Here is a 27,491-nt window from a genome sequence, read left to right on the forward strand (position 1 = left end):
AAAGGTCTGCTGTTATAGGAGCAAAGACGAAACTTACTCAGTTACTCAGCACTCACTTGCTCATTCATTCATCTATTTCGGTCGTACTCAACTCCCAGGGACTGGCAATATTTAGTAGAGTAATCAGTGTAAGTATGTTCAATGCCACATACAAATGAAATGGCTATCAGTAAAGGACTACAAAAAGGTGTTAAAATGTCAGACTCTTCCAATTTTAAGACATATAAAAAGCATATGCAATGTAAGCACTTAAAAACCAAAAATACAGACTTCATACGGAAGTGCCAAGCACTTGCCCACTTAGTTTAGCACAAAAGTAACAGACTGCTCAGGAACTCAAAGATGCACACAATTATGATTTTATTTGTTAAAATACACAGCCAAAAGATTGCTTTACAGAAGGCAAAATAAACCACACATCCATTTTAGAAAAGCTCTTTTTGTTTCTTTAACTCTAAGGCCCCCTCTAGTGTTTGAAAACAGTCACACACAGCACACAGTGCAATGGAAAGCACTCACCATATTTTATCCAAGTCCTCCCAAAATAAAAATACTTCTGTTACATTCACGTGGCACAAAAATCAATGAGAGAAAAATGTCTAACCATAATATTTCGAATTTCTGCTATAATTCACATATGCATTACTCTCTCATTCAGTAATTTCTTTGTTATTTAGTGCTGGGTTGTTTGTAGATTAATACTTTGTTAATAAGGAAAAAAAAACACATGTAAGGCATGTAAGAACTGTAATTTCCCAAAAAAGAAATATACCAACTTTGAAAACAGAAAATTAATGTTACCAAATAGCCTATTCTGCTTTTATGGAAGTTATCAGTAAATAGTATATATACTTCCTAAAGTATATACTTAAATTTATTATATTCGGGAATCAAATTTCAAACTACATATATTTTAAGACTCACCTAATCTGTAAATTTTCTACTAAACCTTTTCAATACCGTGTAAAGGACATGCAAAGTATTGCTTTGAGGGCAAATGTTGGCTCTGAAGAATATGATGTAAAAGGATTCTTAAAAGTTTATACAGACATGGCACTACATAAATCCAATGACTTAATCTCATGTACTTTTTAAAAACATTGGTTAAGATTAGAGGAAGTAAAAAAGTTTTTCATTCTACTTTTTCACCCAAAGTCTTTAGGTGTCTGTTTCCAAGTTATAAAGTTGACCAGTCTTACTGAGAAATAAAAAGAAATTTCTATTTTCAAAAAAAGAAAACAGTGTAATCTTGAGCAGGAGACAGACAAGGAAGACCTTATTAATACTGTTATTACTTCATATTCTTAAATTTCAGAGTACAGTAAAAATTTGAAAATCCAATAGTTCTTGAAACAAGTTTAATATGTATTAACTTTATTAAAATAGAAAACAGTCCCATTAGTCACATAAACGACTAATTTGTCATTCAATATTATCATACGGCTTCTCTGAATTGATCCTGCTTTAGGTTTTCAAACTTGTCACTTTTTAATGTTATAAGTTAAAAAGACAGGACATCTAAAATGAATTAAGTAAAACTGGTTATGTTTACAAGTAGTCTAAACTTCTAAGATATCTATATTCAAATGAATAGGACACAATGTTTTTAAAGTGCAACATACAGTCTTTTGGCTCAATGTGAAAAGTTATATAATTTGAAATTACTGCAGTCATTTCTCCTAGAACAAATTTAGTGAAAAGATGTTATGAAAGTTAGCCATGAAATTATAAATTATGAGAAACACTGAAAAGTCATTTACAATGAGTATATAAAATGTAATTACAAATAAAATGAGAATGGGAGAGGTAGCATAAAGTAAATAAAATCAAATAAATACTATACAAGAGCATATAAAATTGTGCTTATAAAAAATTGAAAATTGGATCTTAAAACATACATTTTTCCTTTCCTTTGACGGTTTTACAATGAAATTAAAATTCAGACCTGGAATTTGTAAAGATTTTCCAAATGTTATTAATTACTGGCATTGTTTTTTGCCAAAACCTCTCTGATCTGTCGGTCAAGTTCACTTATTATTCGATCCTCGTGATTATACACACCCGTCCTCATCAAAGTATCCCTTTCTTCTATTAGGCGAGTCAAATAATCATCCAAACCTTCTTCCATCGCACTGCCATGTGGACCATCCATTTTTCCACTTGCAATCTCTCTGGAATCCTGGTACTGTTTTTGTTCCTGTTGCCTTAACCTGAGAAGTCAAGAACAAATACCACTCTAGCAGGCAACAAATATTGTTTTGGTTGTCTTAACAATGCCTTTTAAAAAGAAAGTAATTTAGTGGTAAAATACGTTTTTAGTAATATTTTCAGGAAGGAAACAAAAACCAGTGTTACATTGGCAGGTCAGAGTTAGCACACTTACAAAAGACAGTTTTAAAAACAATACTTGGTTTTCTAATTATAAAATACATGAAAATTAGAAATTTTCGAAGTGTATAAAAATAAAATCAATCTTATCCAGAGATATCCAATTGGAGTAATAATTTTCGTTATTTGTTTTCAATTAAAAATGCATATATATTTAAATACATATTTTTCTTAAAAAATAATATATATGCAATGCTGTATAACATTTTTTCACATATTAATATAAAGAATGTTTTCTGACATTACGAATGTTCTTCTAAATGGCTTCATTAACATTCCATTATTTAATTGTTCTTTATTGCTGATCTTTTAGGTTGTTAAACCTTTGTGATTTTGAACATAAAATTTTCTTTTAAATTCATTCAACAAATATTTATTTGTACCAAATAATGCTAGGATTAGAGGATACTGCAGCGCATCATGAAAAGGAGTCCTTATTGTTATGGAGCTTATTTCACTCATTCTTCATAGAAAGTAAAATGCCAGAAATGGGAATGCCTAGGCCAAAGGGCAGGTACATTTTAAGACTTTGCACGGGTATCTTCAAGTAATGTTTGTGATGATCTCATTTAGGAGATGAAGGAAGGAGAGCAGGTGGCAGCCTGAGCTTTGGGTATTTCTAATGGAACACTGTTGATTACGTTGCCTTGAAAATGTAGCGTATACTTAGTGATGGTAACGGCAAGTCTGGACATGGAGTATGTGTTAATTTAGAATGTACAACGAAGACAGAACTTTATGCTCCTCTATGTAACTGGCTACCAAAATGTTTTAATTTGCACCTACTCCTAAATTTTGTCTTTATATTAAGATAAAGCAGTTGAGTCCAAGCCTTTGCTTCTAGATGGTCTTCAGAGTAAGCAGCCAGAGAGAACAAAACCCACTTCCAAACTGACACACGCACCGGGAGAGAGAGAGAGGAAGAGCCAGTAGGCGTGAGTTGTGCTCTGACAGACGAGGAAGACTAGGCCCCAGTTCATTTGTTCAGATGGCCCTCTGAAACTTGGACTGACTCCTAAGAGTCCCCACAAAAGAACTGGAAACTGAAGTACGCAGTCCAAGAACACCAAGTATCTCTTATCTGTTTTTAGAAAAAAATCAAATAGTGAGGGCAATGTGCTTTGGGGCTGAGATGGAAATCAAGTGGTTAGTGGGATACTGGTATCAGTTTGAGCACTTCATGAGGATGGAGAAGGGAAGCTTTCTGAATAGCTGTTTCCCCTGCCCTAATTCTTACAGCTCTCTTGGAGGGTAAATTGATAGAACACCAGAGGATGTACCAGAAAGTCCTTGTTCATCTGTTTATACATAAACGACAGATGGAATTTTTTCACATCTGATAGATTATCTCTACCAAATCTTTACTAAAATGCAAATCAATCACAGCAACAGGAGGATTTTAGAACCTTGTAGCTGATGAAGCCCACAAAGTTATCAAAGGAAACTTTACTTCCCTGACAAAACTACGTCTGAACTCCACTTACACAGTTCCTGTCAATTAGGAACCTACAGCTTTGTAAAACTTCTGCTAAAAAGTTCTTTCCCAGGTTGAACTCAGTATGTGCTTTCCAATAACTGGCTATGCATCTGCTCCAGAGGATAACCTATTTACTTCTATGTGGGAGCCCTCCACAAACGAGGTCTGACAATTAAGTTCGCAAACTTGTTGCACAAATGTTGCTAACCTTTTTTGATATCAGAGGGATTATTCATCATGAATTTGTACCAACTGGACAGTTAACTAAGTTTACTATTTGGAAGTGCTGAAAAGGCTGTGTGAGAAAGTTAGATGACCTGAACATTTTGACAATTCATGGCTCTTGCATCACGATAATGTACCAGCTCACATAGCACTGTCTGTGAGGGAGTTTTCAGCCAGGAAACAAATAACTGTATTGGAACACCCTCCCTACTCACCTGATCTGGCTCCCAGTGACTTCTTTCTTTACCCAGATAAAGAAAATATTGAAAGGAAGATATTTTGATGACATTCAGGACATCACGGGTAATACAACAACAGCTCTGAGGGCCATTGCAGAAAAAGAGTTCCAAACTTGCTTTGAAGGTTGGACTAGGCGCTGGTGTCAGTGCATAGCTTCCCAAGGGGCGTGCTTTGAAGGTGACTGTAGTGATATTCAGCAGTGAGGTGTGTAGCACTTTTCTAGGATGAGTTCGTGAACTTAATTGTCAGACCTCGTATGTGAAGACAGCTATCTCATCCGCTGCCCAAAAATTCTCTTCAAGTTCAATATCCCTCACTCCCAAACTGCTTCTTGGTCACATCCCGTTGGAAGCTCTCTGGGTAGCCAATTTCTTTTAAAGTGTGCTGCACGTTGGTTGAGAACATCCTAGAGGGGATTTTACCAATGCTGAGTACTGAACACTACTTCTATGAATGTCCCTAACTGCAATGGTTTTTTTGTAGCTAAGTCACACTGTTACTAATGGCCATGTAAATCCTCCTGGCTTTCTCACATGAATTTTTTTTTTTCTTTTGTATCTTCCCCATCGTTTAAGAGATTTTTCTTATAATTTATACAGAGGACTCTGCTTTTGTCGCTAATATATTTAATCTTGGTGATTTCAGTTCTCTCTGAATCGTAATTTTATTAAGACATTAATGGTAAGATTCAATTTTGTATGATCTGCAAATTTGATAGGCCAATGCTATCTTCATTTAAGCCACCAAAACAGTACTTAGCAAACAGTAGAGGCTTAATATATATTTGCTAAACTGAAACCAAAAAAGTGCTAGACAGTCATGCATCACCTCATGACATGGCGGCTGTCATAATGTCCTAGCGCAACACATTATGTGTTCGTGGTGATGCTGGTGTAAACGAACCTACACACTGCCAGTTGTATGAAAGTATAGCACGTACAATTACGTACAGTACGTAACACCTGATAATGATAATAAACGACTATGTTACTGGTTTGTGTATTTATCTTCATTTTACAGTACGCGCTTTCTACCCATTAAAAAAACAAGCTTGCTGTGAAACAGTGTGCCGTGTTAGGCCAGTAGCAGCTTCACACATCTCGTATTTACCGCATCTCTTGATTGCATCATTTTCTCATGTGCTTGATTTAATCTCGTGTTGTCTTGTACAGTAACATGCCGTACAGGCCCGTAGGGGCACTAGGCTACGCCGTGCAGCCCCGGTGTGCGGTCGGCTAGACCATCTCGTCTATGTAAGTGCACTCTGTCTCCTTCGCACAACGATGACCTCACCTACCGATGCATTTCTCAGAACGTATCCCTGTCATTAAGCAACACATGACTGTCTATGACAGCAAAATTCTGACAGACAAGAATTATGTTATAATGCATTAATTTGTAAAATCTTCCAAGTCTACAACATAGTAGACACCAAACAAATATTTGATGGAAAAAAGAATAATAGCATAATTGAGCCCTGCAGCATGACACTGTACACCTTGACCTTTTCCAACTGGTATTTATATATTAATTTTCTACATGCAGTTATTTAATTCAGCTCTAAACCCACCTAATATAGTGACTGCGTTTTCCCAACTCACAGATGGAGATGTCTTGGGATATTCTGTCAAATGTATGTGCTATGGACTGAATTAATGTGCTGAATAAAGCCCTAACCCCCAATGTGATGGTCTTTGGCTTTGGGGAGATGATTAGGTTTAGATGAGATCGTGAGGATGGGTTAGCGCGATTATTAGAAGAGACACCAGAGAGCTTTCTCTCTCCCTGCCGTGTGAGGACACAGTGGCAAAGCAGCTGTTTGCAAGCTAGGAACAGAGTCTTCACCAGAAACCAACCATGCTGGCACACTGATCTTGAATTCTAGCCTCCAGAACTGTGAGACAATAAATTATTGTTGTTTAAGACACTCTTTCTATGGTACTTTATGGCAGCCTGAGCTAAGACAGTATGCTTCACTAAAACAAAAATACTAGTCGCTTGATAAACTTTAAGCTAAAAAGTCTTCCCCTAAACACCCCTCCAACAAGACTATAATTTGTGATCATGCTGCTTCCTCATGATGACTTTTCAAATATGAAATACTGTTCACATTTTAACTAAGATGAACATGACACTATAGAGAAGCCCAGCGTAGCACAGTAGTTAAAAATCAACCTCTGGAATCAGATTTGAACTCTGGCACCAATGATTTACTAACTGTGTGACCTTGGAAAGGGTACTGGAATCCTTGGTTTCCTCATCTCTAAAACGGGGGGAAAAAGATGCTTTGAAGATAGAAAATGAGACAGGTATGTGAGGAAGTTCAAATAGCTCCTGGCACATAGTAAGGGCTCAATAAATAAGAGCTATTATTTATATTATTATAGTAACTAAATTTGAAATTTCTCATACTATTTAATTATAAATTCAGTTTCATCAATTACTTTGAAATAGTAGTGATAATCCTGAAATAGTCAAATAAAAATAAAAGTACTAGCGCTATGAATGGAAACAAAAAAAGCTAAATACAATTGATACAGCTACATTCATGACAAAGAATTTGAAATAATGGTCTTTGACATAGATTTTCTATTGTATAAATTAGCTACATTCTATATATGACCTACTTTTTTTCCCAAAAGACCTGACGTTTATACTTTCCCTGGACCAATAACTAATTAAAAAGGTTGTCCTTCTGGAACTTTTGTTTTTGTATGGCAAAAACAATGGAATGTTCTAATTACTATACCTGTTCAATTCATTTCTTATATCCAACAATTCTTGTCGCTCAGTGTTTACTGTATCTTTTTCCTCAGAAGCCAGGTAACGTAGTCTCATCTGTTCCAATTCCTCTTGCTGTTTCTTAAGACGAGCCATTTGACTTTCTTGCTCCCGCTTGAAACAAACAAGCCAGATCCTTAATATTAGGAATACATGTATTTCATATGACTTTGACTTGTGATTATAATTCCCTTTGACAGTACCCATGATATATAGCCACGCACGGCCAAGTCTATGAGTCACATATCCAGAAATGACCTGGTTCTCTTTTAAAACTCTCTTCGTTACTTCTCTTCTTGTGCTAAGCCATGATCACTCATGGCCTAATCAGCGGTTGGGGTTAGCTGACTACCATTAAGATAATCAAAGATTATCTTAGAAGAGGGCAAGAAAGAGTCTGCTGTCAACACAGTGAGTTGTCGCAAGGACCAGTGGTTAGAGCAGCAGCTAAGAAATGGTTAATTATACAAAGATGTACCAAGAAAAATTCAGTAATTGTCCCTAAACTGGCCACCAATTTCACTCCTATATCAGGGAACAATATGCCTTTTCCACTTTTTTTCCAGGCTCACACAAAAATCTATGCACATATGACAAAATGTCTTTAAAATACATGTGTAACATTCCACAGAATGGATACTCCATGATTTTTTTCAACCACTCTCTCAATAACAGAGACTTTTGTTGCTACAAGCAATACTGCAATAAAACACCCTATCGTCTCACATCGCTCACTCATCTTTCTACAGATTTCTTTAGGGACAGGTGCTTTTCTTTCTTCAAGACAGAACCCCCAAATGGGAGAGTTGGATCAATAGGTATGTCATCTATTTTTTAAAAAAATATTTATTAAAAAGCAACAGAAAACTGCTAAGCCACAAGTGTACATTTTGATAAAACTTCACAGAGTGAACCACTCACATAACCACCATCCAGATCAAGAAACAGATTATCAGACCCCCGGAAGTCCCTGTGTGTTTCTTCCCCGTCACTAACCAATCTTCTTTCCCAAAGATTACAACCCCCGTTTCTAACACCACAATTAAGTTCACCGTTTTGAACTTTACGTAAATGGAATTGGACAGTATACATTACTTATGCCTGGCTTCTTTTACTTAATGTTATTTTTTTCAATTCATTAGTATTATGATTTACATTACTGTATAGCATTCCATTAGATGGATATGCAATTTATTCATTCCACTGCTGAGGAACATTTGGGTTAGTTTCCAGTTTTGGATTATAAAGCTGGTGTGAACATTATGGTACATGCCTTTTGGCACATATGTGTACACATGTCTATTAAGTATATACCGTGTTTCCCTGAAAATAAGGTCTAACCGGAAAATAAGCCCTAGCATGATTTTTCAGGATGACATCCCCTGAACATAAGCCCTAATGCGTCTTTTGGAGCAAAAATTAACATAAGACCCAGTCTTATTTTCGGGGAAAAACGCTACCTAGGATTCAAACTTCTGGGTCACAGGGTACGAGAATTTCAGTAGAAGCAAATATTGTCAAACAGCTTTCAAAGTAGTAGCACAAATTTATACTTTCATGAGAGCATTTCAATGTTCCGCATTCTTGCCAACACTTGGTAATGTCAATTTCTTTGTCATTTAAACCATGTTGATAGGTTATGTAGTGGTACCTCACTGTGATTTTATTTTGCATTTTTTTCAAAGACTAATGAGGCTGAACATGTTTTAATATTTTTAATGGCATTTGGATATCCTTTATAAAGTCCCTGTTCAACAATTTGGCTCTACTTGGCTCTACTTTGGCCTACTTGGCTATCCATCTTTTCTTATTGATGTTTGTAGTTCTTTGTGTATACTGCAGAAATCATTTGAAACTTAACTGCCAAATATTTGCCCCTAGTCTTTGTCCTGCCTGTTCTGTTTTAATGGCATTTTTGACTTAATTTTAATATCGTCCAAATTGATCTGTCTGTTCTTTTTTGGGCAGTCCCTCTATGTCCAATTTAAGATAGTTTTTGTCTGCTTCAGTCTTAAAGATAATCTTGAGGTTTTATTTAGATCAATAATTCATATGTATTTGGTTTTGTGTATGGTGTGAGATCAAGTTTCTTCTTCTCCCCGTGTAGAGTTCCAATTGACCTAGCAACACTGACTGGAAAAACATTTTCTGCCCACTGCTTGGCAGTATCACCTGTCACACTCATATGTCCCCTCCGTCCATATATGTACAGGTTTGTTTCCGGGCTCTCTAACCTGATCTATTTGTCCATCCTTACATTAAAAGTATACTGTCGTAATTACTGTAACTCTTATAATAACAACTCCTTTTAAAAACTGAATTTATTGGGTTGACATTGGTTAGTAAAACTATATAGGTTTCAAGTGTACAATTCTATAATATATCATCTATATAGCACATTGTGTGCTCCTGAAAAAAGTCATCTATCTTTGGCTATTCTTCAAAATTCTTAGTTATTCTTGACTCCCACATTTTCACATACATTTCCATTTCCAAAGCTGAATTAAAAAGTCCTGCTGGGATTTGATTATGATTATGCTGAATCTACAGCTTAATTTGGCCAAAACTATTATCTTTACAATACTGATTCTTTAAACAGTGAACATGGTTTACCTCTCCAATTATTTAGGTCTTTTAAAATTCTGTTTACTATTTCATCCTTCTCTATATACTAAGAGTAACATCTTTTGGTGTTCCTAGGTATTGGGTGTTTTTAGATGCTACTGTAAATGGCAGAGTTTTAACATTTTCCTTCTTTGATTGTCTAGTATGGAGAACCGAAATTGATATTTACATACTTCCCACAAACTTGCTTTAAACTCATTAATTCTAGTAGATCATTTCTAGACACTTTTGTTTTCTAACTACGTAACAGTGTCATCTGCAAATAGTAATGGAAGTTTTATATTTTTCCTTTGCAACTGATACATCCTTTCTTTTTCTTGGGCTATTATACTGGCTAGAACTGCTAGTACAGTGTTGATAAGAAATGGTGATATGGGGGCAGCTTGCTCTCATTCCTGATACCAGGAAAATTTTCTTTATTTTAAGAAAGATAAGTTTTATGTAAATACCCTTTATTAAATTAAAGAATTCCCCTTACATTCTTAGTTTGCTAAGAATTGTTATAATGAATGGGTATTGACTTTTTCTGTATTTCTGATATGATCACTTCATTTTTTTTCTCCTTTATTCTTTTAGGGTGGTAAATAGCCAACTTGCCTTTGTTTAATAAATAAACTTGACTGTGATTTTTACAAGTTTTATATCTATGTTCCTGAGACTGGCCAATTAATTTTGTTTTTATATTGTCCATATCAGATTTTAGGAGCAAGATTATGCTGGTCTCATTTTAAAAAATTAGTGAGAGGTGTTCTCTATTCCTAGTTTCTGAAACAGTTTGTGTAAGATTAGTGTTATTTATTTTTAAAACATTTACTAAAATTCAAATGTGAAGCCATTTGAGTCTGAAAACTTCTTTCACTACAGATTCAATTTCTCTAATAACTATATGACTATTTTCTGTTTCTTCATGTGTCAGTTTTATAAGTTCTGTTTCTCAAATTCATATATAATTTGTCATACTACACTCTTATTTCTTTAAACATCTGTGGAATGTATAGCTCTGACCCCATTTTTTATTCCTGGTATTAGGATTTTGTGTCTATTCTTTTTTTCCTTGAACACTCTTGCCAAGTTGTTCAAAGAAACAACTTTTGATGATTTTGTTGTACATTTCCCTAGATTATTTCCTTGTTTCTAATTTCCTTAATGTCTTGTTCTTTTACTGACTGTTTGAAAGGGATATTTACAGAAAAGATTTTATGCTTTTCTTATTTTCTAAGTGCACTTGAGATTATACATTTCTCCCTAAGCATAGCTTTCATTAAGTCTCTTGATATGTTGTATTTTCATTATTTTCCAGTTCAAAATATTTTCTAATTTCACTTGTGGTCTCCAGTTTAGCCATGGGTTATTAGAAGTGTACGACTTAATTTTCAATCACTTGGGGATATTTATTATCTTTTTATTATTAATTTCTAGCTTAATCTCACTGTGGTCAGAGAATTATGTTCTGAACTACTCTTCTGAAGTTTGGTCCAGCAAATGAGCAATCTAGTTAAATGTTCCACGTGAACTATATAATATATATTTTGGACTTTTTTATGAAGTGTTCTATATATACCAATGATTATGCTGTCTATATCTTTTAAATCTTTATTGATTTACTGTTGTTTGTTTGCTCTATCAGTTCCCAGGAAAGTTATTGTAAAATCTACCATTATTATGTATTTTTCCTTTTAGTTCTATGGATTTTTACTTTATATAAATTTGTGGCTGTTATCAGGTCCATACAAAGTTCGAATTATCATCTTCCAGGGAAACTGACCCTTTTATGATTATATTATATCTATGAAAACTTTATCTACATAAATGCCTGTCACCCTAATATCTACTTTGCCTGATGCAAGTATTGCTAGACTGTATTTCTTTTGCTTTGCACTAATGTAATATATAGTTTCCCCTCTTCTAAATTCAGTTATTCTGTATCCTTATATTCAAGGTGTGTTCCTTATAAGTAGCATATTGTTTTTTTAAACTCAGTTTTTAATTTAATATTTGTCTTTAAGGGGCATTTAGTCTATATGCTTATATTTAAAGCAATTATATTTAAAGCAATTGATGATACAGTAACAGATTTAAATCTTTACATATTACTATTTTCTACTTGTTCCATGTATCTTCTCTCTTCTCTTTTTCACTTCCTTTAGAAACAGTAATATAAATGAGAACTTTTACAATTTCACATTTTAACTCTATTGCTTCATATCTTTTGTACTAGTTTTGTCATGAATTCTACAAGTATTTTTACCCAGCAAATATTGGAATTGTTTTTATACAATCAACGTTTATATTTAGTCAGATATTTATTTCCATTGCTCTTTAGTCTCCTGTTTTCATTTGGGATCATTTCCCTTCTGCCTAAAGAACACCTTTAAATATTTCTTTAACTTCAAGTTTGCCATGACAAATTCTCCCAATTTTTGTTAGTCTGAAAAGTCATAGGTCAATTTCATTTATGAAGGACATTTCCACTGGGTACAGAATTTTAGATTGGTAGTTATTTTCTTTCAGTACTTTAAGGATATTATTCCACTGTCTTATGAATTCCTTTACTTTCGTTGAAAAGTCATCTGCCAGTCTTATTGTTGCTCCTATGAAGGCAATATCTCCCTCCACTCCACAGCTTTTAAGATTTTCTTTGCTTTTTGGCAATTTTACTATGATGCATCTAGATATGGTTTACTTTGTATTTATCCTGCTGCGAGTTAACAGCTATTCTTGAATCTATGACTTGCTATCTTTTTCACTTTTATAGAATTTTCAGCCAGTATCTCTTCCAATATTGCTTTCTTCCCCCATTCTGTTTTCTCTTCAGGGGTTGCTATAGGCTGAATATTTGCATCTCCCCAAAATTCTTATGTTGAAAACTAATCCCCAATGTGATGGTGTCAAGGGATGGGGCCTTTAGAAAGTGATTAGATCATGAAGGCAAGCCCTCATGAATGGGATTAATTCCCTTATAAGAGAGCTCCGCCAAAGCCCCCAGCTCCTTCTGCCGTGTGAAGACACAGTACAAAGATGGCCATTTATTGGCTGGTAAGCAGGACCTCACCAAACACAGAACCTGACCAAACATGCACCCTGATCTCAGACTTCAGCCTCCAAAACTGTGAGAAACAAATTTCTGTTGTTTATAAGCCATAGAGTCTGTGGTATTTTGTTTCAGCAGCCCACATGAACTAAGACAGGGGTCTGTAGTTACACAAAGGTAGTCAGTCTCATATACTCTATCCTATATGCTGCTTATGTTCTTTGTTGTAATTTCCACCTTTTTTTCTCCCTGTTTCATTTGGATATTTTTAACTGACTTATCTTCAGTTTACACATCCTTGCTTCTGCTATGCCTAATCTGCTAATTCATCTAGTGAATTCTTACATTTCACTTGCAATACTTTTCAGTTCCAGAATTTTTATATGGTTCAAAAGATTCCACTTGTCTAATACATTTCCCTGTCATATAACATATTTTGTAGCATATAGTGATAGTAGTTATTTCAAACTCTGTATCTGGTGACTCCCAAACCTGGAATATCTATTGATTTACTTCCATTTAGCAAGACATTAAAAGGCATTAAGACATGTACATGGCTAATATGAAAAGTTACTCAATGTCAATCAGGGAAATGAAAATTTAAGCCAAAAAATGATACTATTTCAGATCCACCAAACTGGAAAAAATTAATACATTGTTAACAGCCAAATGGTGTGATGAACAACAACAATTATACACCACTCTTGGGAAGTGCAGATTTGTACAACCACTTTAGCAAGTAATTTGGCGATATTTAGTGAAGCAGAAGAAATGAGTGAAACCCTATTTAAAAAATGCCACTTTTAGATATTGACACTAAAGAAACTCTTACGTGTCTCTTACATGTACAAAATTTTCAATGTTGTCTTATTAATTTGGGGAAAATATCTACTGAAAAAAGACTAGATAAATAAATTGTGGTATATTCACATGTTTAAGTTTTATAAAGCAATAAAAATATATAGCTACTTACATCAAAAGAGCTAAATCTCAAAAACAATGTTGAGTGACATAAATGGTCACAGATGAATGATTCAAAGAGAATGATCTAATGTATGTAAAGTTTAAAAATATACAAAAGTAAACAGTGTTGTTTACTGATATTTAAAATGTATCTTCTAAAATTATAAAGCAAAGGAATAATAAATACCAAATACAGGAAAGTAATTACCTCTGCAGAGGATGCAGTTGAGAAAAGGCACACAGAGGACTTCCTAAGCATTGATAATGCTCTGTTTCTTAACCTAGGAGGTAGGGGTTGCAGTGTATAAGAATCTGTTTTTATTTCCTCCTTGGAATGTACAGTGTATTTCATTTAAAAACTAATTATTAAAAAATGAAAGGAAAAGTACCAAATTGCTATCTCTGGCTAAGGAAGGGATAAGGTTACTGGTGATTTTTATTTTCTATGTTATACGGTGCTGCAAAATTTGCATTTTTTTTTTTTTTTTACACCGAGCAAGTAAAATTGCAAGCAGAAAAAAATTAATAAAAAGTTGGTAATTTAATTTTAGGTTACTTTGTAAAATTTTAACTTTATAAAACTTGAAACATTTTCATTCTAAAACATGTAAGCCTTTAAATGCCTTGAATTTTTAATCAAGAATCCAGCATTAATAATAATCACATGCACACACAAAAATTAGAGGTTAGTGAAAGAAATCCTCTCTGCTGCCAGGTGCTCTGAGTTAAAGGCTCCTCAATCAAGTAAGTATAATCTTTATTTTGCCTTGGCTGCCTATAAATCCAGAGAGGAGATGTAAACATACATACACTAGACTAAACAGCGGCTAAAAAGTGGCCACTACTTACTCTCCCACTCACACATACCATGTAAGTCTGTGGGAAAAATCTTACAACTAAACTAAGGAACTCAAGTAAAGTTTTCTGAAAATAACCCAGAGCTGACAAGTCAGTAGGAGGGCCTGGATGGTTTCAAGACACAGTTTTTAACCAAGACTTGGACCTCCAACTGTTTTCTTAAACAAAGATTTACATCCCATCCTTGGCTAAATTACTTATAAATTAATCAAATTAATTACTCTGGGTGGATAAGCAGGAGGCTGGACAAGATAGTGCTGATGTCAGCCAATGAAGTCTGTGTTGTTTTAACTAAATATATCAGCTTCGTTTTAAACAGATCTACTGTGCACAAATATGGTAAGGGACCCACATCCTACCCAAAATCTTAGTTCTGTTTCCTATCCTGGGAACAAACACAGATAGTTTTAATATAGCCGACATAATAAATTTTCTACAACAATAAATTCGTACCTCTTAACAATGACTATTAAAAAAAGTGACGGCTTTAATTCTTTCTACATAACTATATTCTAAGATGTCAAGAAACGTTAATATATAATTTACCACAAGGAGTAAAGCGACAATCTTAACTTGGGTATTTGTAGAACAATTTAATTCAAGTATTTTTTGGTTTTAAAATATTTCTATAGTATATTTTTATGTCGATGGGGTAAAAGGGAAACTAAATTACCCCTAAATGTCTCACAACTAGAACTTCTTAAAGTCAGTGTTACACAGTGTACCAAAGACACCAAACTGAATATGGGTATAATTTCCTTGTTTTCTAAGTTAGGGCCTGGTTTACATGATACTTTATATTTTACAGCTGTCACCTACCCAGTTACCAAAGAATTAAAAAGTTTACAACTTGGAAACACAGACTTTATGGTTGTGAATCTGAAGAAAAGATTTTTTTTCCTTAAATAATTAGAAGATTATTATTTTTTAATTCACAAATCAACTATACTAGATCACCTTTGAGTAATGGAAATCCCTGTTTAAACATTCTTTTGGCAACAGGCACCAAGCATTAGATCTTACTTCCAAGCTTTACCAGCTGGGTTTTGTCATTAACATTTATTAACAATCTAAGATATGGTTTTTGCTGTCTAATCCGTACTACAAATGTTTTGTATGGTCCTCCGGAGGATTCTGCTGTGACAAATTACTGGCAGAGATTATAGCCCCGTGGCTATTCACCAGAGGCCATGTAAAATTAACATGGTACTAATCCAATTTAAACAAAAAGTTGCACAATCTTCTGAACAAAAGCAGAGAATTCCAATTTTATATTTAAACACAATAAATGTGTTTTTAATAAAACGTTTTAGAAAAAATTTAAAGTAATTTTCACATATATGAATTGTGCTTATTAGGTAGTTACTAATTTTAACCTTCCAAAAACAGTTAGTGGCAGAGCACAAGGCACTATGGTAATCCCTAGGTGTATTACATTTCTCAGTGTTGCATCTCAAATGTGGTCTGTGGAACATCAATGATTCCTACTGACCTTGAAATCTGTTTACAGTGTTGTTTCTAAAGCAGAAAGTTTGTGGGATAAGGAATAGAATTGGTCTGCAATGAAGATCACTACACTCAAAGAATGAGACTGTTTTCTTTTGAAGTAGAAGTTTAGAGATGAACTAGGAATTTAACATTATGTTTTGTTTTCTTCTCAGTATACTTACAGTAACTCAAGAGAAAGGGGACATCAGAACTTTTGGGATATCCTCTGTTATTAGGAACAAATAGTTCAAATTACTTTGCCAATGGTTTTTAGGCAAGAAGGTAGAAAATATATAGGAAAAAAGAGTAAATAGAAAATAACGGATCAACTGTAAAGATAAAGATAGCAAGCATATGGGAACCTTTTACACTGAATCTTTTTTTAAAGGACACTACCTCAATATCTCAGTGTAACAAAGAGCCATGAACCTGGAGGATTCTATTCAGGACATTATTTACTTTCCTGTATTTTACAAAGTACCTTGGTGAAAACAATGTCATCTATCAATATACACATATGAATATAACTTAGTCAGTTGACTCAAAGTAAAAAGTTCTTGCGTGGATCTTCCTTAATAAGAAGCATGACAATTATGATGAAATTCTTTCAATAATTAATAATTGTTTCTCCAAAGGAAATGCCTTAATCAGCAACTAAAACTTTTTCATCTTTTCATTACTAATTTTGGTAATGCCTTATAATTAATTACCATTAAATTAGTCTCTTATCCCTCGCTCTGCAAATTCTTCAGTGGTAGGCAGGCACTATCTTCCATTTCTTCCCCATCTCCTCTCTATTTTAAAACTTGAAATGATTTCAAATCTAGTAGTGATATTTGAAACATTGTCTTTGAAATGTTTCTCCCTTAGCTTTGAGTGAAAAAAATACAATGATAACCCTGCTGTCCTCTTGTTTTTCCAACACTTCATTTGCATTTCTCATCACCCTGCTATATTTTTGTTCAATATCAGTTTTCTCAGATGAACTTTAAGTTCCCTGTGGGAGAAAACGGCTGTATCTAGAGCCTCTACCACTGTTCAAGGTGCAGAGTAGGCTCTCAGTTAGTACTTGCTGAATGAATGAACAAATGAATAACTATAGATGTTTCTTCAGACTCATCTCTTTATAGCCAAACTTTAGGGAACACAGCTACTGACACTTGTATATCGGCACATTTAGTCCTTAAGTGTTTTTCCTTCTGTACAGTTTTTTACAGAATGTTATTAAAACTACCGTCCAAACACAAAGTACGGTTATTATTCAAACTCTATCCTACCTTACTCCCCTATCGCTATCACTATATAATATCCTCTTGTTCTGTAGACTTAAAATTTTTAAATTATTGTTGGTGCCTTTCATTTCTTTGAACAGCTAGTCAGTCACAAATCCCTCCAATATTTGTCCCGTTCATCAATGTCCAAAGCGACCATCTCATCAGGTCCCCATCAACTGAAACCAAGACACTGCACAATAGCTTTATAGCTCATCTCCTTTTAACAATAACCATTTACTGAGCGCATACTATGTACTGAACACTGTATTAAATGCTTTAAAAACCACATTTAATTCTCAGAACCTGTGAGGAAAAACTTCACTGTACAAATAAGAAGACTAATCAGAGAAGTTAAATAGATGGTAGTTAACTAAGATACAACCCAGGTCTCTTGACTCCAAGGCCTCGTTCTAAACTATTTATGCTACCTACGGTAGAATGTGTATATTGCTATTTTTAACAGCTACCCTCATCACATTATTTCCTTGCTCCTGATTCCACAGGTACTCCTCCATATCTTGGCATCATGATTGTATTAGCTTCTCTCTCAAAGTCAATGATAATTGTCATTATCAGAGTTAGTCTAATAGTCAGTGATGCCATTTTCTTTGCTAGGATATGCTAAACCATGACTTCTGCCGCAATACTCTGTCAGAAATCTCTAAAGTCTTCCATGGCTCACTTTCTGCTGGAAATTCTTTCAGGATTTGGGTTCTATGGAATGAATGCATAACGTTATAAAGGGGAAAGAGCCTGGACTCTGGTCAGATGGTTCTAATCCTATTAACAGTCCTATCACTTAGTACCTGTGGGCTCATGTGCAACTTCCTTAACTGCTCTAAGTCTCAGTTTCTTTCATGTATAAAGTGGGATTACTAGTCCCTGCTATATATTACCTATTAGGATTAAATGAAAAGATATGAAAGCTCAACACCTGGCACGTAGTAAGCCTTCGATTAATGTAAGCTGTTCTGTCAGTATCATTATAATTATCCTCCCCTTCCTCTCTAGTTGCTGTCTCCTTCACCAGCTTCCCCTTCCTCCTTTTTAAAGGTAAGCATTCTAAGTCCTATCTGTCATAGCTTATCATTCTGCAAAGGACTCCTTCATCTGATCCATATTTTCCAACATCAGATCCATATTTCTAACTGCTTGCTGAATTTCTTTCTGTAAAAATTAAAATGTCCAAACTTGCAAGTCCTATCCCCTACCCACACCGCAATCAACTTTTTGTCTCAAAAACCACATTTCTGATATGGAGGCTGGAGAGCTTCACATCATCTTTGACTTTCTACTCTGCATTCCAATCAGGTACATTGTGCTACATCAAATCTACCAGAACCATGTCCCTTGTTCGGTTCCCACTGCTGCCACTTAAGCTCCAGTCCTTATTACCTAAAATGACATCTAAAGTCACCCTCTCTGTTCTCTAAGTAGACTCTACACTTTCTTCAAGAGTGTATGCTTTCTGACTTCATGCCTCTTTGCTATAATCACGCTATTGATTATTTACAACACCCCTACCCCCACCCCACTACAGTCCTAAATCACAACCAATTCCCTAGGGGTCCATCTCAAACACCTTGTCTTCCATGACACCTTTCCTTTGTTTTCCATATACAAGTATCTGAAAGTCTAGGGCAGTGCCTTGAATATAGGAGGCCCTTAGTGCTGGATGTGATTGTTCACTATCTATCCTCAGTCCTGTCAACATATATGAAATATTTACTATTGTTAATACAGTTAAGTACCCCCTTCTGTAAGGTTTCGCTTTCAGTGATTTCAGTTACACATGGTCAACCAGGGTCTGGAAATATGAAATGGAAAATTCCAGAAATAAACAATTCATAAGCTTTAAACTGCACACCATTCTGAGTAGTGTGCTGAATCTCACACCGTGCTGCTACTCTGTCCCTCCCTGGATGTGAATCATCCCTTTGTCTAGTGTATCCACAGGGCATATACTACCCGCCTGCTAAGCCTCTAGTCGTCATCTCAGGGATCAGACCAGTCGCAGCAGCACAGAGCTGGGGTTCAAGCCACCCTGACAGAACCCTAAGGCTGGGTCCCAAGGCCTACGGCATTCACCTCACTTCATCTCATCATGTAGGCACTGTATCATCTCATGTCACAAGAAGGGTGAGTACAGTCCAATAAGATAGTTTGAGGGAGAGACCACATTCACATAACCTTTATTACAGTATATTATTATAATTGTTCCATTTTATTAATTATTGTTAATCTCTTACTGTGCTTAATTTACAAATCAAACTTCATTACAGGTATGTATGCATGGGAAGAAACAGTATGTATATGTATATATAGGGCTCAGTGTTATCTGTGGTTTCAGGCACCCACTGAGGGTCTTGGAATGTATCCCCATGAATAAGGGGGGACTACTGTATTTCATACTTAGCTTGTAGATGAGTTGAGATTATAAGCATATGATAGCACAGTTTACCTTATTTATTCTCAAGCAGTCTAATACATACTCCTTTATGAAGGTGGTGAGCATTTAGTACAATACCACAAAGATGTTTAATAGCGTCTGATGGCTATGGAGACACATTAAGAAAAACACAAATCTGAAAGACCCTATGTACCAAATTTCATTCACAATAAAACTGACACATTAAAAAACACCAAACTTAGAATAAATTAACCATTATTGATCCTTAAAAATTTTAGGTCAAGTAGATTCAAAATAAAAATCTTGCTCATATTTTTTTTTATCTTAACACTTGAAGAAATTACACCCAAAATTAAGATACAGTCCTCACAAAGCTAACAGCATTTGTTATCTAGTAGCAGGAAGGAAAAAAATGTCATGTAAGAAGAACTGAGGAAACTATTACTTTTAAACTCTTGTAAAATTATGCAAAAATTCCCTGTGATTCCTTCTTTAATTGAATAAATTACTGTGTCTTCCTAGGAGTAACATTTAAAATACGTTCTTAATTTGAGGACATGATAAAGTTTTTTAAGTTATACTTAAATTTCTCCCCCAAAAGGTATTCCCAATAGAAACAAATTAATACTGTGGAAAAGAATGATAGTTTTATAAGTGAAAGCAAAAGAAATTATCCAATTTCTTCTGGGGAAGAGGACAATCGGCAATTAAAAAAAGGACTTAGAAGTTTCAGTTTTTAATTTTAAAAAAGCAAGATCTTATATATAACACATAAAAAAGGCCCATAAAAAAATAGCCCCAATCTCAAAAATAGCACTGGAGATTCAAATGCAGACATCTGAACATAACAGGTACTGCCAAATTGCAAACTTGTAAAGAATCAAGGGGGGAAGACACAAAAATAATCCATCATCAGTTATAATCCAAACAGGTACATAAACTACATACCTGTTTAAGTCTGGCAAGTTCTTTCAAAGCTCGTCCCCACTGCTGCTTGTAATGCAGTTTAGACTTAGTTGCAGATTCCAACTTTCTTTCAAGTTCAACCTAACAGTGATTAAAATCATATCAAGTGAAACACTACACCACTGTGTACAATCACTGAAAGATAATATATACAAAGAGTCTGGCTTAAGAAAAGAGTTTATATAGTGTAACATACGACATCATCTAAAACTGTTATATAATTTACTATAAATATTATGGCACATGAACATTTTCTTGTTTAAAATATAGTCGTATTTTTACTGCCTAACAGCCTATACTGAAAGGAACTGAATTAGTCTTAACCTCCAGACAGTTACTATAAATGTATTTAAAACATGTATATTACATAAAGATCACAGAATGAAAAATACATTCTTTTTTACAAAAATAAGTTCTAACTGTTAGCATTCCAATCTAGCTGGCACTCTAAATCTTAGAAAACAAATTATTCCTTTTGGAAGCTGTTCATTATGTGGAATTTTGTCTTATAACTAAGAAAGCTAGTAGATTCTTTTATAACTATATTTTGGCAAAAATTGTAGACTGCTGAAAACAGTGAACTGTTTAATCAGAAAGCAGTTTACTAAGAAAGAGCACAAAGTCAAAAATATTTTAAGAATGTTAAATCCAAGTGAAAGAAAAATAATGCTCCTAACAACGCTCATCTTTTATTTTCTGTTTTTCCTTAAATATATAAAGAAAAACATGAAAGTGATTCAATTAAAAAAATAAGGTTATTTATACTTGCAGCAGGCAATCTGTTGTGCATGAACCAAAGCCAACTTGGCTATGTTTTGGAATGTCCTCTCTCAATGTTTCAACCCAAGCACCAAACAAATTCATGCAGCCAACAGTTTTACTATTTAAGTGATAATGTAATAATGTGCCTGAATTACAATAAAATACTGTTACTCTAAACTGGTCTAATTTTTTATATCAAGTCAACTTTTTCCCATACATACAATAATTCCTAACGTTCTGCAGGAAATTAAAACTGAAGGCACTATCCAAAAATTCAAACTTCAGAAGACTCATAAGAAAATGAAATGAAAGGAAAAACAGGTTGCCAAATTCCCTTCACAAAAGACCAGAACATTCTCTGCAGTAATATATGACTTCATGGAGTCAAGGTCTTTTCTGCTTTACAGATCCCTAGTGCTTTAGCTGTAAAATGTCAACACATTTAAATCTGACTCAAACATCTTAAATTGAATAATACTCTGAGATTATCAAAGATGATTTCTTCACTTACACCCCAAAGATTTATACACATTACTTGGTAATTTAACAATAGGACATATGTCAGAGGAATAGGAAAAATCTTTTTATAGCTGTGAGATCAAAGAGTAGCATTCAATTACAGAAGTGATCAAGGGTCTTAGAAAAAGTCTAGTATCCTCGATGGACCCAAGGATGAGAGCTAGGACAGGCATGAACCTGGAGGGATTGCTTATACCCAGTGGACTAACTCCACCAGAAAAAAACTGGGGAGGTTATATTAGTTTTGCCACGATTATCAAAATAATTCACACTTGCACAGTTATTCACACTAATTTGAAACACATGTATAGTTAATAAATATAAAAAACTGTAGCTAGCAAATCTGAGACACAAACCTTGTTTTTCTGATTTATTCCTATTACCAAATCAATGATTCCAAACTTTATTTTTAAGGATACAGATAGATGCCCCTGTGATGCTAAAGAAATACAGGGACTCAATTTCCAGAAAAATGCACATAACCAAAGACTGAGTTAAGAACCCTTATTGTGAGTAGATTTGAGACTGGGGGAAACCTTTGTACTTGTATGTCATATAGATTTCTCCCTTGAAATATTTTTCCAGTTTTATTCTTTTATATTCCTACTGCCATTTCCTTAGCTCAGGCTCTTCTCATCTCCTTGGCCTCAAACCTATTCTATCTGCAACCCTGCAGACCACCATTAGATCAATGTATTCTCTACTGAAAAATCTACGATCTACTTCTTGCCTGCAGTGTCGATAAGCCTGAAGTCTTCTGCCCAGGTTTCAAGGCACTCTAAAACAGAATTTCCATCCTACCTGCACTACCTACTTTCTTGGTATTCCTCAACAGGAAACCCTCTACTGCAACCACTATGTTGGGGTCCCCTATGCACCCCTCTCCTTGCCCAAGTTACTTCCTGAGCCTTTCAATTCTTCCTTTTCGTCTCTGCTTACTTAAAACTTCAGGCTCAGCTCCAATTCTGCCTCGACCTGGAGCTGTCTTAAAACTACTATATTCTGAAAACCAAATTGATTTTTCTGAATTGCAAAGAGTTTCTATCATATTACTTGGTATTTGATTATACATGATCATTTAAGGCTCTCTGAGACATCTCCCCAATTATATTATAAACTCTTTAAAAGTGAGGTCCCAAAAGGATCATGTACTATTTCTCTTACTCTTTTTTTCCCTCTCATTTTCCCCTTTGCGCTAAGGGGTGAACACACAGTAGATACTCACCAAATATTCTTAAATACATAAATTTTAGCTTCTGTCTTCAACCTCTGTATGCCCTACAAAATTATGCTTTCCTTATGTTATTTTTTAAAAGTCTCAATTATTTTTAAGCAATCTAAAAGACATTTCCTAGCTAAAAGCAAATCATTAAACTACTAGCCACTTGTTACATAATAAAGGGAATCAAGAATTACATTTGGTAAAACTGTATCTTAATGTTAACATGTTTTTAGACCATTTCAGTGACTATGGGAAAATTTGTGTTATATTGAAGACAATGGGTAATCACAAAAGAAAAAAGCTCTGGGACATAACCAGAAATTATAGACTTAATTAGATACTTTTTCACTTACGTCTTCCTTTTTGTGCTTGTATGTGTTTGTTACTACTTCAGAAATAAGATTCTGCCCTCTTCTGGCTCCAAAAAAATTTACAAAGAATTTTCAAAGTTGCCGAGAAGACTGGTTTTACTAGGCACTTAACCATGCTGAATGAATTCATTAGATCTGATACTGAGGCAGTCAATTATGCATTTTTCCCCCTCTTTCAAATTCATGGTGCTGTTTATACTTTTAATATTTAGTGATTTTTATCCTTTTGGTAGAAGTGTAGTTGGAAGAGAGAATTTTAAAAATCACTTAAAATTTAATTTCTATGGTAGACATTATCTAGTCTATATTTAGAAAAGATTAATAAGATAATGCTTCTGTTCCAATTTTGAGATATTTGGTTTCTGAATTTTCCCAAGGTGAAATAGAAATACTTTTTGATACCCACTTAACAGAGCTTGTGAGACTCGATGAGATATTGTCTGAGTGCTTCAGATCTCTCTGGTAGGCATCACAGAATTCATATTTATACACACAAACACTTTAATACTTGGTTTTTCAAAAGAGGAAATGTCTAGCTGGATTCAAGTTCATTGGTAGAAAAATGAGAAGGCCAAAAATGGAGAAGTGAAGAATTTATGTAGGTGTGTAAGAAGCAGGATCAACAAGACTTTACCTTTAAATAGATGTGGGGGTAAAAGAGGAGCCAAGGACGCTATGACAAGTGATAGGCTGCAGAAAATTTAAGGAGTTCAGAAACACTAGCAGAAACCAGCTAATTAATACCCTCCTCTCTCTCTCTCTCTCTCTCTCTCTCTCTCTCTATATATATATATATATATATATATTTTTTTTTTTTTTACTCTACTCTTATTCTGATCTCCAAATCTTCTATATATTCATACTTTTTGCCTCGTAGTGTTTCTTCTTTCAAAGACTAACTCTTCTATCTATGCTCAACCATCCCTCCTCTCTTAAAGCATCAGTTTCTCCTTGCTACAAATGTCTTATCCACAATCTAAAAAATATCCTTCGATTTCCCTACATCACAATAAGCTTTTCTCAACAGTGTTAGGCCCCTGGGCTACTTCTTTTCTTTCCAATGCCAAACTTTCTATTACTCTCTGCAATTTGGCTTCTTAAAAGTCAGTGACTTAACTGCCAAACACAGGGCCTTTCCCTAACCATTCCTGACTTTCCCTTACATAAGAGATGACTTTTACTTCCTCATTTTCTTTTGGGCACCACACTAGACTTTTTTTTTTATTACTTCTCTTTTGGATGCCACACTAGACTTTTTTTTTATTATTTCTCTAAGTCTTTTTAGCCTCTTTCACTGACTCTTGCTTTTTGTTTATGAAGCTGAACTTTCCTCCTAAGTTTTATTTTCACTTGTCCTTCCTAAACATTTCTTAAACAATTTCAAGGCTATTAACTTTATTCAAATGACTTCCAAATCTGTGTATCTAGCCTTTTTCTCTCTTCCTACTCTATACTTTCTCATTTTTAACCATATTTAGTGAATTTCTCCACTTAGATTATTCTGCTAACGTATCAAATGTAATATGTCTAAAACCAGAATTCTTTAAAACTTCCACTTCCCCAAAAAGTTCATTAAAATTCTTCATTTCTATTAACATTCATTAAGCCAATTTTATAAACTTGAGAGTAATCTCTGACTCTTCTTACCAGATAAAATATAAACTTTTTAACTTAGTACCTAAGGTCTTCCCACACGTAGCCAAAAATTACCTTTACTTCCTGCATTCTCTTAACAGGCCTATTTTTATTTTGAAACTATTGCTATACTGATTAAACTCTAGATTCTAGTCAAGGTATTATCCAAATATGCAATAGACTTTTTAACCTCTGTACAACTATACAACCTCTTTTTGGAATACCCTCACCCACATATTTACCTATATAAAATTTCACCTATCCTTTCGGTCCCATATCCAATTTTACTTCTTTGTTATACTTAACATGTTGACTGAAGTAAAGTGACTTTGTTTTCCCTTTACATTCATAGCATTTGGTAAGAAAAAGTTAGATGATACTGTTATCATTTGCCTTTCACCATAACAATTTTCTTCAGTTCCTTGTCTCCTTTTGTAACTTATTTACTTGATTCTATCCTGAACATTTTTGAATCATTCATAATCACATTTAGTACGGTGTCATAAATAACACACATCTTTGCTGGATAATGAAAAACCAACTGTATCAATCAGCATCCTGCCAGGAAACTAGAAACCACTCTAGGTCTTTCAAACAGGTAATTTAATATAGGCAATTGGTTATACAGATCATGCAAGAGCAGAAATGCCAAAGAGGATATAGTGAGATTGGCAACAGCAGGAAGCCCCTACCTCCCCTGGGTAGGAGGGACTGCAAAAGGAAGTACCCAGAAGCAGTAGTTCCTGCTATCAGGAACCCAAAAACTTGGGGCTGGCCAATGAGCTAGAAACACAGTGGGGACTGCCCAAAGGAAGCTACAGAGAAGGGATATCTTGTGGGAGATGGAACCATAAGAAGATGCAACCTTTGCCAGAGAAAATAAGGGAACTGGAGAGAGACAGAGAAGAAAAGAACTACTACCCTAGTATCTTCCCAACTTCAGTCCACCAATTTTCTGTTAGTGCCCCCTAGTGGCTGAATCTACAGAAGCAATAGGGCAAGGAAGCCCTCCGCACAAAGCTGAATGGGAAAAGATAGGCAATGGCTGACAATGAAATCCCTAAACTTCTAAAGGTTATTTTCCTGTTTATTCCGTGTTATTTTCCTGTGTATGCTATATCTTTTTAATAATGCCTAAAAATTATCAAACTGAAAAATGTAAGAGCACATATTGTCAAACTTAGGTTGTCTGTTGGACATCACATGTTTTTTAATGCCTAAAACCTGAACATTCTTTCTGTTTGTAGGGAATCCCACTATAAATGAGAGGCAGGACCTGGCTTCCAACCACAGAAATCAAATTGGGTGGATATCCCTTCTTCCAAGCTCAGAGTAGAGTACAGGTCTGTGAGTTAAACAAAAGTTCCTGTCTGGGGCACTGAATCCAAAGGGTAGTAAGATGCAGAAAGAATATTCACAATATAGATGCAGCTACTGCAAAACTGAGAGTTCAACAGTATGACACTAGAATCGGGTTACGGAACCCAGTGACGTGGCAGTGATGGCACCAATGGAGCATCTTGAGGAGATGGTTTTGTGACAGGGTAGGCGATGCCTTGCTTACCCTGGTTCCTGCCCATATTTTGAAACTGGTTCTTCAGCTATCCTGACAATTTTGTGAATTCCTTTATTCCTAGAGTTAGTCGTTCTGTTTGCAATCAAAGACTCTAATCAGTACAAACTACTGACACTGTCATGTGCCTTGAATTCTCTGATGTGTCATTTGATATCAGAATACTACAGTGAATTGTCACACTGTCATTTACAGATTTTATAAATTATCATCCGGACTAGTTAAGTTGCCATAAGTGACATGGGTACCTTTTCCAAGGTGAGAAGATTTATTTCTGACTGTAGACGGATTTCTGGTTTGTTGCTTTGCTGATCCTTGAACTGATGAAACTCTTTTTCCAAAATCTTATACTTATTTTCAGCATCTTTAAGCTGTATTAAAAAACAAAGTGTAGCCATTTTAAAACAATAGTATGTCAAGTTTAATATTACAGAATTCAATTCAACAGTGTCATTTTTTTCTTATTCTAAAGCATGTTCATAGTAGAAAACTTAAAAACAAAGTAGAATGAAAAAATTAAGATGGTTAGTAATGCTAAAAATTTAGTAAATCAATTGATTGACAACATACAAAAACTTTTTAAGAGTATGACATTTCTTATAAAACCAGTATCATGGGAACATCTTTGTTACATTTTAGACAGCAAATGAAAAAGTCACTTTATAAAAATACTGATACTTTAT

The 27,491-nt window shown here is 34.6% G+C and overlaps 1 protein-coding gene across 5 annotated transcripts in view; it reads right to left on the reverse strand.

Moving 5' to 3' along the window:
- Positions 1–343: 343 nt before the first annotated feature.
- Positions 344–27,491, reverse strand: part of CEP120 (centrosomal protein 120) — a 63,243-nt gene continuing 36,095 nt past the window's right edge. For 4 of the 5 annotated variants that reach the window (XM_019728016.3, XM_019728015.3, XM_019728018.3 and 1 more), the window contains 4 exons: positions 27,057–27,179; positions 20,709–20,807; positions 7,080–7,225; positions 344–2,210 (listed from right to left, as the gene is read on the reverse strand). In XM_019728016.3, coding sequence (XP_019583575.3) covers positions 1,976–2,210; positions 7,080–7,225; positions 20,709–20,807; positions 27,057–27,179 — 603 coding nt within the window. In that variant the 3' untranslated portion in view covers positions 344–1,975. The remainder of the gene's footprint in view (positions 2,211–7,079; positions 7,226–20,708; positions 20,808–27,056; positions 27,180–27,491) is intronic. The other variant, XM_019728017.3, reaches the window with a different exon arrangement.

Source organism: Rhinolophus sinicus, chromosome 3 (assembly GCF_057876585.1).
Source record: "Rhinolophus sinicus isolate RSI-liver-muscle chromosome 3, RSI-T2T, whole genome shotgun sequence".
In the NCBI taxonomy this organism is placed as follows: domain Eukaryota; kingdom Metazoa; phylum Chordata; class Mammalia; order Chiroptera; family Rhinolophidae; genus Rhinolophus; species Rhinolophus sinicus.